The sequence below is a fragment of the Perna viridis genome, chromosome 10 (assembly GCF_037379345.1).
Source record: "Perna viridis isolate PV_CMFRI_1.1 ecotype Kerala chromosome 10, ASM3737934v1, whole genome shotgun sequence".
NCBI classification, from domain to species: Eukaryota; Metazoa; Mollusca; class Bivalvia; order Mytilida; family Mytilidae; genus Perna; species Perna viridis.
In genome coordinates, this window is record NC_142454.1 from 8,127,110 (window position 1) to 8,139,493 (window position 12,384).

General features: G+C 32.6%; 1 protein-coding gene across 1 annotated transcript in view; it reads right to left on the reverse strand.

Moving 5' to 3' along the window:
• Positions 1 to 12,384, reverse strand: part of LOC148604380 (sodium- and chloride-dependent glycine transporter 1-like) — a 46,539-nt gene that overhangs the window by 20,827 nt on the left and 13,328 nt on the right. The window contains exons 4-7 of the mRNA XM_088551079.1: positions 11,548 to 11,866; positions 10,716 to 10,848; positions 5,043 to 5,177; positions 3,878 to 3,981 (exon numbers count right to left, since the gene is read on the reverse strand). Coding sequence (XP_088407205.1) covers positions 3,878 to 3,981; positions 5,043 to 5,177; positions 10,716 to 10,848; positions 11,548 to 11,866 — 691 coding nt within the window. The remainder of the gene's footprint in view (positions 1 to 3,877; positions 3,982 to 5,042; positions 5,178 to 10,715; positions 10,849 to 11,547; positions 11,867 to 12,384) is intronic.

Here is a 12,384-nt window from a genome sequence, read left to right on the forward strand (position 1 = left end):
ATACATCTCTTAGGAATCTAAGTTAAAAATATAAGAAATCAAAATCTAATATGAAAAAATTCTCAACTTCCAAGACTTCATACTTCAAAACATTCATTGTAGATGTAAAAAAAAAACACAATAAGATCTTTCAAAATATTCACTTAACCGGTCCTGACTCCAGGAATTTAATAACTCAAGTTTTAATCTATGATAAGCTTTATCCAACTTTATCTTGTTTCCTTTCAGAAACTAGTCAAGGGCACTACTACCTGACTTATTTAAGGTAAACTTAATATAAATAACAGGTTCTTTGTCTCTCTGTTGTTTCTTTTAAGAGTTTTATTCAATAAGAACTAAAAGGGCCTTCACTTATCATTTTATCTGGCCAACAACAAATGGTAAAAAAACACCCTCATTTTGGGGCATAAATAGGTTAAACAAAATGAAAATGTACCCCTTTTCCCTCCCTCAATGCTTCTCATTAAAAATGGCCTGGAAACAAGAAAGTAACTTTGAATGGCCTAACAGATCACCAATATTCTTACTGTACCAAGTACACAAAGGATAATTTAAATCAGTATTATAATAAAACTTCTCCAACCAAACAAAGACTGTTGTTGTTAAATGAAACATATTTCCTAGAACATTTCCTTTGTTATCTAAAAAAAGATAAAAACTGATCATATTATGGATATATATTTGTGAAACAATGAAAAATTAGCAATGAAAAGTACACTTCTATAAATAGGTACTAATGTATAAAATTCAGACAAGGCCAGTGGTAGAGGTCAGACAGGGTCAGTGGTAGAGGTGATACAAGGTGCAGAAAAAAAAGCAATGAACAAATTATTCTTTTTCAGTTTGCATGTGCAATACTGTAAACGTAATAACTTTCACAATTTTCGCAGTGGATAGAAAACCGTGAAAAATTATACACTCAAGATTGATTTTTAACACTATATAATGCCAATTATTTTGAAAAAGCAAAAATTGATACCTGTGAATATGTTCACTTGACAGAAGCCACGTAAATTAGCAACCGCGAAAATTAACATGTTTACTAGTTTTTATTTCTCCTGCAGATTTTGAAGAAAAACATGTATCAATCTCCCTCCTAAAATCAAAAACATACATCAATCTCCCTCCTAAATCAAAAACATAAATCAATCTCCCTCCTAAAGTCAAAAACATACATCAATCTCCCTCCTAAAGTCAAAAACATACATCAATATCCCTCCTAAAGTCAAAAACATACATCAATCTCCTGCCTAAATCAAAAACATAAATCAATCTTCCTCCTAAAGTCAAAAACATACATCAATATCCCTCCTAAAGTCAAAAACATACATCAATCTCCCTCCTAAAGTCAAAAACATACATCAATCTCCCGCCTAAATCAAAAACATACATCAATCTTCCTCCTAAAGTCAAAAACATACATCAATCTCCCGCCTAAATCAAAAACATTCATCAATCTTCCTCCTAAAGTCAAAAACATACATCAATCTCCCGCCTAAATCAAAAACATACATCAATCTTCCTCCTAAAGTCAAAAACATACATCAATCTCCCGCCTAAATCAAAAACATACATCAATCTTCCTCCTAAAGTCAAAAACATACATCAATCTCCCGCCTAAATCAAAAACATACATCAATCTTCCTCCTAAAGTCAAAAACATACATCAATCTCCCGCCTAAATCAAAAACATACATCAATCTTCCTCCTAAAGTCAAAAACATACATCAATCTCCCGCCTAAATCAAAAACATACATCAATCTTCCTCCTAAAGTCAAAAACATACATCAATATCCCTCCTAAATCAAAAACATACATCAATATCCCTCCTAAAGTCAAAAACATACATCAATCTCCTGCCTAAATCAAAAACATACATCAATCTTCCTCCTAAAGTCAAAAACATACATCAATATCCCTCCTAAATCAAAAACATACATCAATATCCCTCCTAAAGTCAAAAACATACATCAATCTCCCGCCTAAATCAAAAACATACATCAATCTTCCTCCTAAAGTCAAAAACATACATCAATATCCCTCCTAAATCAAAAACATACATCAATATCCCTCCTAAAGTCAAAAACATACATCAATCTCCCGCCTAAATCAAAAACATACATCAATTTTCCTCCTAAAGTCAAAAACATACATCAATATCCCTCCTAAATCAAAAACATACATCAATATCCCTCCTAAAGTCAAAAACATACATCAATCTCCTGCCTAAATCAAAAACATACATCAATCTTCCTCCTAAAGTCAAAAACATACATCAATATCCCTCCTAAATCAAAAACATACATCAATATCCCTCCTAAAGTCAAAAACATACATCAATCTCCCGCCTAAATCAAAAACATACATCAATCTTCCTCCTAAAGTCAAAAACATACATCAATATCCCTCCTAAATCAAAAACATACATCAATATCCCTCCTAAAGTCAAAAACATACATCAATCTCCCGCCTAAATCAAAAACATACATCAATCTTCCTCCTAAAGTCAAAAACATACATCAATCTCCCGCCTAAATCAAAAACATACATCAATTTTCCTCCTAAAGTCAAAAACATACATCAATATCCCTCCTAAATCAAAAACATACATCAATATCCCTCCTAAAGTCAAAAACATACATCAATCTCCTGCCTAAATCAAAAACATACATCAATCTTCCTCCTAAAGTCAAAAACATACATCAATATCCCTCCTAAATCAAAAACATACATCAATATCCCTCCTAAAGTCAAAAACATACATCAATCTCCCGCCTAAATCAAAAACATACATCAATCTTCCTCCTAAAGTCAAAAACATACATCAATATCCCTCCTAAATCAAAAACATACATCAATATCCCTCCTAAAGTCAAAAACATACATCAATCTCCCGCCTAAATCAAAAACATACATCAATTTTCCTCCTAAAGTCAAAAACATACATCAATTTTCCTCCTAAATCAAAAACATACATCAATATCCCTCCTAAAGTCAAAAACATACATCAATCTCCCGCCTAAATCAAAAACATACATCAATCTTCCTCCTAAAGTCAAAAACATACATCAATCTCCCGCCTAAATCAAAAACATACATCAATTTTCCTCCTAAAGTCAAAAACATACATCAATTTTCCTCCTAAATCAAAAACATTCATCAATCTTCCTCCTAAAGTCAAAAACATACATCAATCTCCCGCCTAAATCAAAAACATACATCAATCTTCCTCCTAAAGTCAAAAACATACATCAATCTCCCGCCTAAATCAAAAACATACATCAATCTTCCTCCTAAAGTCAAAAACATAAATCAATTTTCCTCCTAAAGTCAAAAACATACATCAATTTTCCTCCTAAAGTCAAAAACATACATCAATTTTCCTCCTAAAGTCAAAAACATACATCAATTTTCCTCCTAAAGTCAAAAACATACATCAATTTTCCTCCTAAATCAAACACAATAACTCAATATTTTGTCTTTAAACTGCAATAGTAGAACCATATTATAAACTAAGATAGGTTATTTAATGTGAAAGTACTATTTTTCATCAGGTACCAATTTAATTTTTTTGTGGGTAGGCCAAGCCACAAAATTTGGTTCCCAACAAACAGGAGAATCTCATTGATGTGTATACTGAAAAAAAAAATAAAAAAAAATAAAACCATAAATTCAAGAAACCACGAACTTTTGTTTTTTCCCTAATCCACGAAAATTGGTATCCATGAATTAATGTACTTTCACAGTATGTGGTTTTTAATTGTTTCTGAATTGGAAATGAATGTGAATTCTGTGGATTTTTTATATGCAATGTATCACCTCCCATCTGATATCTATCAAAAGAAAGATGCTTTAAACATAAGCAATTATTTTTACCTGTAGACATTATTATTGAACTTGTTATAGCTGGCCATTGTAATCAGTCCTCCCCATGCCATACCAACAGAGTAAAAAATCTGGACAGCAGCATCTCCCCATACCTGTTAAAGGTGATCAAATAGTCTAGTACATGTAAGTAGCTACAGAGTAATCAAGCACACCCAAAAGAAATTAGAACTACTTTCTCATTCTATTTAGTATTTGTTGTTTTGTTTATTTTTATTTAAATTGCACACATTATAAGTTTCATATCATTGCTTATTATATATGAACATAATTTAGTATGGTTATGTTACAAATACCTAAGGTAAATAATATCCTCAAATAAAACAAAAGTTACAAAAATGTCACAATAAATCAATCAATGAACAATTAAGAATACCTACATTTGTTTTAGATTAAATTTACTATCAAGGACTGAACACTGGTACAAAAAAGCTCTGGAAACCAGGGAAACAAACAACTAATCATGACAACAGGAAACCAGGGACAACAAACAACTAATCATGACAATACAACATACCAAATAACTTCATATGTAGAATTTGAGATATTTGTGAAAGGTCAAAGGTCTAAGCCCAATATCAGTACAATTGTTTTTCAAACTTGTTGAATCTTGAGTGCGCAGATCTCTCTATCAATGAATACATGATAAAGTTATAGCACTTGGATAACTCAAGTGGCAAATAATCTTGCCAAAACAAAAGGTCTAGCCTTTGACCTTGAACCCCAACTAATATAACACCTATAAACAAAAAAAAATATTGGAACAAACATTCCCATTTATCAATTTTTCCAGAACTAAGCTTTAATCACCATCACACAATAGGAGATAAGGTATCCCACTGAGTAATAGACCAAATTCTTTTTTCCTTTTAATTACCTATAAGCAATAGTCTTTGGAAGCAGAGGCCAAAACCATGTCTTGGACCAATTTTATATAGACACTACTGGCCTATATGTGAATTTTTCGATACCCACCAGCATTTTTACTAGCCTTAGGTTACTGACTACTGGTTTATTGTGAACACTCATAACAGCCCCTTTCTAAACTTCAGATTTAGGGTAGTTAGTTACAAGAACAACTTAATGTGTAGCTGGACAAATTATAATGCATATTTCTAACATTTGTAATATTTAGTAAATTATACATCAAGCATACCTGGAAAGTGGCTAATTTTTCCCATTGTGGTACAAGATAAAATTTTAGACCATCAGCAGCCCCAGGCAATGTCACTCCTCTGATTAGCAAGATCAACAACACTAAATATGGAAATGTAGCTGTCACATACACAACCTAGAAATAAACATCAAGGTAGTAAACATTCTGAGAGTATTACATACCAATATAAAGTCCTTAATCAGAAGAAAAATCAGTCAATAAGAATAGAATGCAAACTTCATGTATAGCTCGTTAATGAGCTGAGCATTTTTGCATTAATTTTCAAAGTCCAAGGGTTGTAACTCAGCAATGAATTAACCAACCAAAACATATTTTGAACTAATTTATAACTTGTCATGGTAAAGCAACATACCAAATATCATGATATATATACATACCATGAATATCTGCAAGCATCACCAAATAAAGTGGAGAAAATTGAGTTGGTGGCAATTAGTAGAAGTATTTTTCAATTATAATCCAAAATCACTTCAAAACAATACAACTTTATTTCATAACATACAAGTGATATTTTTAATTCATCTGATCTCATCTCTGAGGGAAATACTTCAACACATTCATACACCAAAACCTGAGGTAGAGCTATATAACTCTATCAAATAGAACTGATCGCACAGTAATTGGCATATGTTGTTTTATGATGTGATGCTAATACATAACAACCCTCTTTCTGTGGTTTGAAACCTTGTTATAGAAATTTATTAAGATCAACCAACTGATACCAATATCACACAGAAATCAAGTGTATATGGATGACAACATGGATGATGACAGCACCATACCAATACACGACCCCAAATATTTTGTGGTTGAATAAAAAACAATAGGCTCCCAGGAGCCTGAATCGCTCACCTTACTAAATTTTTGCTTTTCTAGAGCGATAACTCTAACAAGGAGCTGTCTGACAGTTTTGACTCCATGAAGACTATGGTAGGACTTATCATAAAGATTATTTGATCAAGTGAAAGTTTCATTCTCTCTTATAAAGTTTTCAAGAAATTGGCTGAAAACTGCTAAAAACTTAATTTTTAGCCTTTCCAGGGCGATAACTCTTGTATAGAGTTGTCTGACAACTTTGATTCCTTGAGACTTTTGTAGGCCTTATAATAATGATCATTTCAGCAACTGAAAGATATTTGCTAAACCTAACGGTTTTGAAGATATACGCAAAGAACTACTGTCTGACCTCCATGTTTTATTTTTAGTAACGGTGGCCATGTTTTTTAACCAATTAAAAATCCAAATGGTCATTTCATTAAGGATATCCTAAAAACAAAAATACCAACTTTCATTGAATTCTGTACCGTATTTTGAAGAGAAGATTTTTGAAAATAATAACATCAAAACCAGTGAAAAACGTCCAAAAAGGACAATAACTCCAACATGGGTCAATAAAATTTTCACCAAAATTTGACTATAGATAGATCTCATCATGTCAAATACTTGTACCCAAGTCAGAATTTGGTTAAACCTATCAGTTTTGGAGATATATGCAAAAAATCTTCTGTCTGACCTCTATGTTCTCTTTTTAGTAATAGCAGCCATGTTTATTAACACATCAAAAAAAGTTTCATCCAAATCCATTCAATATTTCATAGGACAAGATGTTTGAAGAAATTATTAACCACGACAACGACATCAATGTTTTTCCACTGTGTTTTTCACATGTTGCTTCTAAACACATGAAAACATATGTTGCAGTTTCCTGTGTAGATCATTCCAACCAAAATACTTAAACTAAAAATTTTCTTATTAAAGATTATGTGTACTTGAATATCAGTCTTAACAATAAACAGATAGGAGGTGATTCATGTATGTCAAAAACCCACCAAATTTACTGATTTTTCTAATTGAAAAAGTTATAGACCACTTACCTAGTCATTAATGTCATTTGGTTGTTGTACTTAAGACATAAAAACTATATAGATTGTGTATGAATTAGGCACTTTGTAAGAGTTATTGTTCTTGACTTGGTTTGATTTCAGTGGGAGAAAAAAGTATGTTTTTTGCAAAAATACAGATCTGAATATGGAAAGGACTATCGTCAGATTAAATTAAAGCATACATGTTTGTAGACTAAAAAGTGGATTTTTCTACACCATGATTCACCTCTAACAAAGGTTGTGTCAGAATTTTATATGGACAGGTACTTAGAAAGAACATAGACTGGTACTATTTTTGCCTCTAGACTTCAACACTGTCAGCATCAAATCTGCATGTTTCAATGTGTTAAAAGAACAATTATATAATTTCTTGATAAGTCCTTTAAACATCTAACAATATGACTATCTGATCATCATAGGATGGAAATTGATACTTAAAATGACAAGTACCAGAAACAGGTCGGAAATTGATACTGAAACTCATTTTTCTTGAAAAATAAACACATACTAGGAAAAGGAAACTGAATGTTTGTGTTTTAAGAAAAAAGACCTTAGTTTCTATGAAACAAAAGTGTAAAACACAAGGAAGAAAGATCAATTACTTTAAATCATTATAATAGTAGAGATTTTGGTATTGTTTACAGTAACTCTATCAATAAAACTTTCAGTGCATGTTATACCACATCTTCATTGAATAGTTTGATATAAGTAATGTTTTTTAAATCTTTCCTTGCTGTTAAGTAGTAAGGAAAATATACTAGATGCAGGAAGCTACCACTTTGCTTGTAACTTGGAAATTGTAGGGAAAAAAGTACTTAACTTCTCCATAAACTTCCTTGAAATGTATGATAAATTGAGGGAGGAAGGAGTTTTATTCATTAGTATTAATTGTATGGCAGTGGCAGTAAGTTGTGGACCTGTGCCAAAATAGGACTCACTTAATCACCTATACTCTTCAGGTAATTTAACTTCTTAACTTCTAATTTAAAAAAAAAAATTGTTAATGCATAGGTTGGAATAGAAAATAACATGTATTGACATTCAGTTCTATGCAACTGAATATTCAAAGATCTTGTTAGTAATGTTACAATAAATTGATTTTAGACTTGAAATTTTATATATTGCTTTTTTGTGTCTATATGATATGCGTCACAACATAATATGCAGCTATGTGTATTTGCACTGTATATTTTACAGCTTTAATTCAATGTATGTTCTAAAACATAAAATTTAATTTGCATAAAATGTATTAATGAATGAATTCAAATCACACATTAAATATCTTTTTAACAATTCTAACACTTTTTTTAGTGGGATAACATATGCACATACATGAACATTTTAACTTGTATCACTTTCAGATTTTCAACTGCTAAACCAAGAACGTAAAACTGAAACAGCCATGAAATAGTTCACGTTTTTACAGAAGTTTTCTGTCTGTATATGTGTTAAATAATTTATATACTGACTGAAAACTTCTGTAGGAATGTAATAATAGCCAACTACCATAGAACCTTGAAGGACAGATGTGACTGTAAAACCATGGAGTAAGAGAAAAAAGTATTAGGCATCCTTGCTGATTTAGCCAATGAATTGACCAGAACAACATTCCTACTGAAACATCTATTATAGAGATTGGTGAGCTGACTGACTGACTGAGATCAGAATATCAACTACAGATCCAGACAGATGCAACACTCTCAGTCATGTATCCATAAAGAAAGTAACAATTGGACCAGATGACCATGCAAGGAAAACACTATACCTTTGAAATTGATTGTTCTTTCAGGCAGGGTCTTTAGTTAAATTTAGCAGACTTTTTCTTCTAAAACAGCTTCTTGTTAAATGCATTACACAACAATTGTTTTTACTACAACTTTACCTTGAAGTAACGTGTATTATACACTGCATATATGTACATGTACAATACCTTAAATTAAGTATCAACATATGATCAGCAATACATAAATTATACCTTGAGACACACAGCAGTCAGTTTTATTTTACATCGAGGGAAATGACAAGATACAATATCCCTAGTTTAATCAAGTTTTAAATGAAGATCATACCTAATGATTTATATACAGATTTTTCTAATTTTCTCAGACCATGAATAACTCGTTAATGAGCTGAGCATTTTTGCATTAATTTTCAAAGTCCAAGGGTCGTAACTCAGCAATGAATGAACAAACCGTGAAACTGCTTTTTAATGACTTAAGATACAAGATAACATGAGGAAGTTAATGTCAAGTGTATCAACACATTGGTGTATGCATGTGCATGTGTAACTACTTAAGGTTCTGTTAAAGTCAATATCTAGGACATTCCTTAATGAAATGTTTGCATTCATAGTTTTAATAATACATTGTATTAAACACTGAAATATTGCTAAATGCATCTTTATATGTATATAACACACAACCACAAGTCAAACTGAGGGACACATGTTTTATAACTTCTATATAACATTAACAACAAAAATGTAAACAACATACATTAGAATAAAACTACAGCTGTCAAAAACAAGATTTGAAGTCTGAAATTCATATAGTTCTGTTCCTTAATGTATAATGCAGTGCATGCTAGTTAATAGTACAATTCCTTCTATTTCTACTGTAAGGAAGTCCATATTGCCTTGTGGTCAGAATAATAAGTTTCTAGGGTACCACTCTGATAATTGTCAGTATTCACAAAAATCAAATCTATTGTAGAATTGAAGTCGTTTGTTGGTCCCAATATAATACAGCTTTTCAAAACTGTAAGTAAGCAGCAATCTTATGTCGTGGTAATTACATCAGATTTGACAACAATATTGATTTTTAAGTGAATAAAGTTCCGTAACTCTGGAACAACAAATAAATAATTCTTCAAAATCGAAAGGGAGCATTCTTCCGTGAATATTATTATTGTGCTAAAATTTCATTTGAATGCGTCAAAGCGAACTTGAGTTATCGCGCAACGTGTGGACGGATCGACAGCACGACGGACGGACAACGGTATACCATAATACGCCCCGTCTATCTAGGCAGGCGTATAAAAACAGAATAAAACTTATAAAAGCCACTAAATCTGAGGTTGGTACCATCCATTGGTACTATCCTCAACCTGGTTAAAAAAGCATTTTAAGCATGAAAATCATCAAATTTCATGACAGCCATTGTGATTATTACCCAGGTGAATGAAAATCGTATCATCTGAAAATACTTCTGAACAGAATTACTTTTCAGTGGTACAATTTCCATATACACAGATAGTAATGTAAGTAACTGACAGTATTTGGCCAAGACATAATACAAGGATTTAAGTACATTTAAGCGGTTAGCCCTATCCTACCAGATAACTAGAACCTTTACACAGACATATGACCACTAAGACCCAGGCTACAACTTACCCTGTCAGATGACTTAACATCTTTACATAGACACCAGAACACCAAGACCCAGGCTACAATTTACCCTGCTAGATAACACCCTCACACAGACACATGACCACTAGCACCCATGTTACAACTTACCCAATCAGACTACTTGACACCTTTACATAGACACTTGACAACCAGCACCCAGGCTACAACGTACCCTGTCAGATTACTTAACACATTTACACAGACACAGGAACACCAAGACCCAGGCTTCAACTTACCCTGCCAGATAATTTGACACCTTTACACGAGACAGGAACACCAGCACAGAGGCTACAACTTACCCTGCTAGATGGCTCGACACCTTTATACAGACACAGGAACACCAATATCCAGGTAACAACTTACCCTGCCAGATGACTTGACACCTTTACACAGACACAGGAACACTAAGACCCAGGCTACAACCAAACATATAAACAGTTCCCAACGGATTCCACCAAAATTATCTATTCCATCTGTAATCTCTAACACATGGTTTCTAGAAGAAAAAATGATTATATAACATATATATGTACTTGTAAGGTACTGACCATTTTTATCCAAAAGGGGGTGGGGGGTGGGGTGGTATGGGCTGGGATTTGATGTTGGATAGGAATTTTTTTATCATGCAATTGCATCATTTTTTTTATGAAAAGTGAAAAATATTTGGTAAGTTTTTTTTTTCAAAAACTTTACAGGCCCCCTTGACCTCACTAATAAAAAAGTCTGTGGCTAACCATAATATTTAAATAAAACAAGGGAAGATTAATACATATGTTTCATGCCGCTAGTGAAATCATTAACTCCCAAAACTATGATAAAATGTGTTAATCAATCAATGGTGTGAGATAAGCAAATGTTGATGGTGTTACAACCACAACATAAAATTTCATAAAAATCTTAAACACAAAGTAACTGTGATTAAAAGATGAACAGATGGTTCCATGAAATGATGCAGACCATTACTATGTCCCTCCATCACACTGAGGTTTGGCAAAGTCCTGCATAAGACACAAGATGTCAACTGAAAAAATGCTTTACATGGAAAAATGTAATTTATCTCCTTTAAAGTTCAATACCCAGTAATTTCAGTCTTATACTCCGAACAGTGATAAATCTTTGTCATCAGTTTCATTTTAAATTCTAGAGTTATTTCCCTTAGCCTGAAGTCAAACATTTGTCAGATGAAGATACTCACTGCCAGAATTCTTCACTGGGTGTTTTTGATTTGTCAGTTGAATTAACTATAGTTTGGTTTAGATCCAGTGATGTATTGAGATTGCTGGTCAGGTTCCTTGGCAATGACATGTTCCAGATGAATGATCCTGATGAAGAGTTGGACATTGTTTCATTGTCAGTGTGCAAGTAACAATTATCTGTGTTCCATGAATTGTCACAGCTGCTCCATGGCAAGATTGCACGGAAAGACATGTACAGGAAGTAGAGAGTCCAGGTTATGATGATGTTGTAGTATACACAGACAATGCCAGATATAATAACCATACCATAACCAACACCTGAAAAAAAACCATCAAATTCACAGAGACACTACCTTATCATAGTTACTATACCAGTCTTTAATATATCATACAAAACGTACAGTTCTTACTAGACTTGCACTACAAAAACTATCCAAGTCTTTAGAATCTTGATATTACTACCTCTTAATGATACAACAAATGAAGCTGTCTATCAACCGCCCTAATATTAATGAACTTAGCCTAGTGGGCTAGATTCAGGGGAAGATCTAAGAATTGAGTGTTGGGGCATTTAATTGAATTCAAAGCCGAGCAAAGTAGGGGAAGACAATATTTTGGTGTAGATTTTGTGAAAAATAAAGATTCCATGCTAAACTTTAAATATTTTCCGAAATTCAGGGGCAGCAGGCCTTTCCTTGGATCTGGGCCTGAGAGTTATTGTTCAATCCTGATTCAAGATGAATTTGTAACAAAATTAGGACAAACCTTTACATATAAATTAACAAAATACAGATTAAAACCATCTTTTAAGTAAATTAATGACCTTTGTACGACAT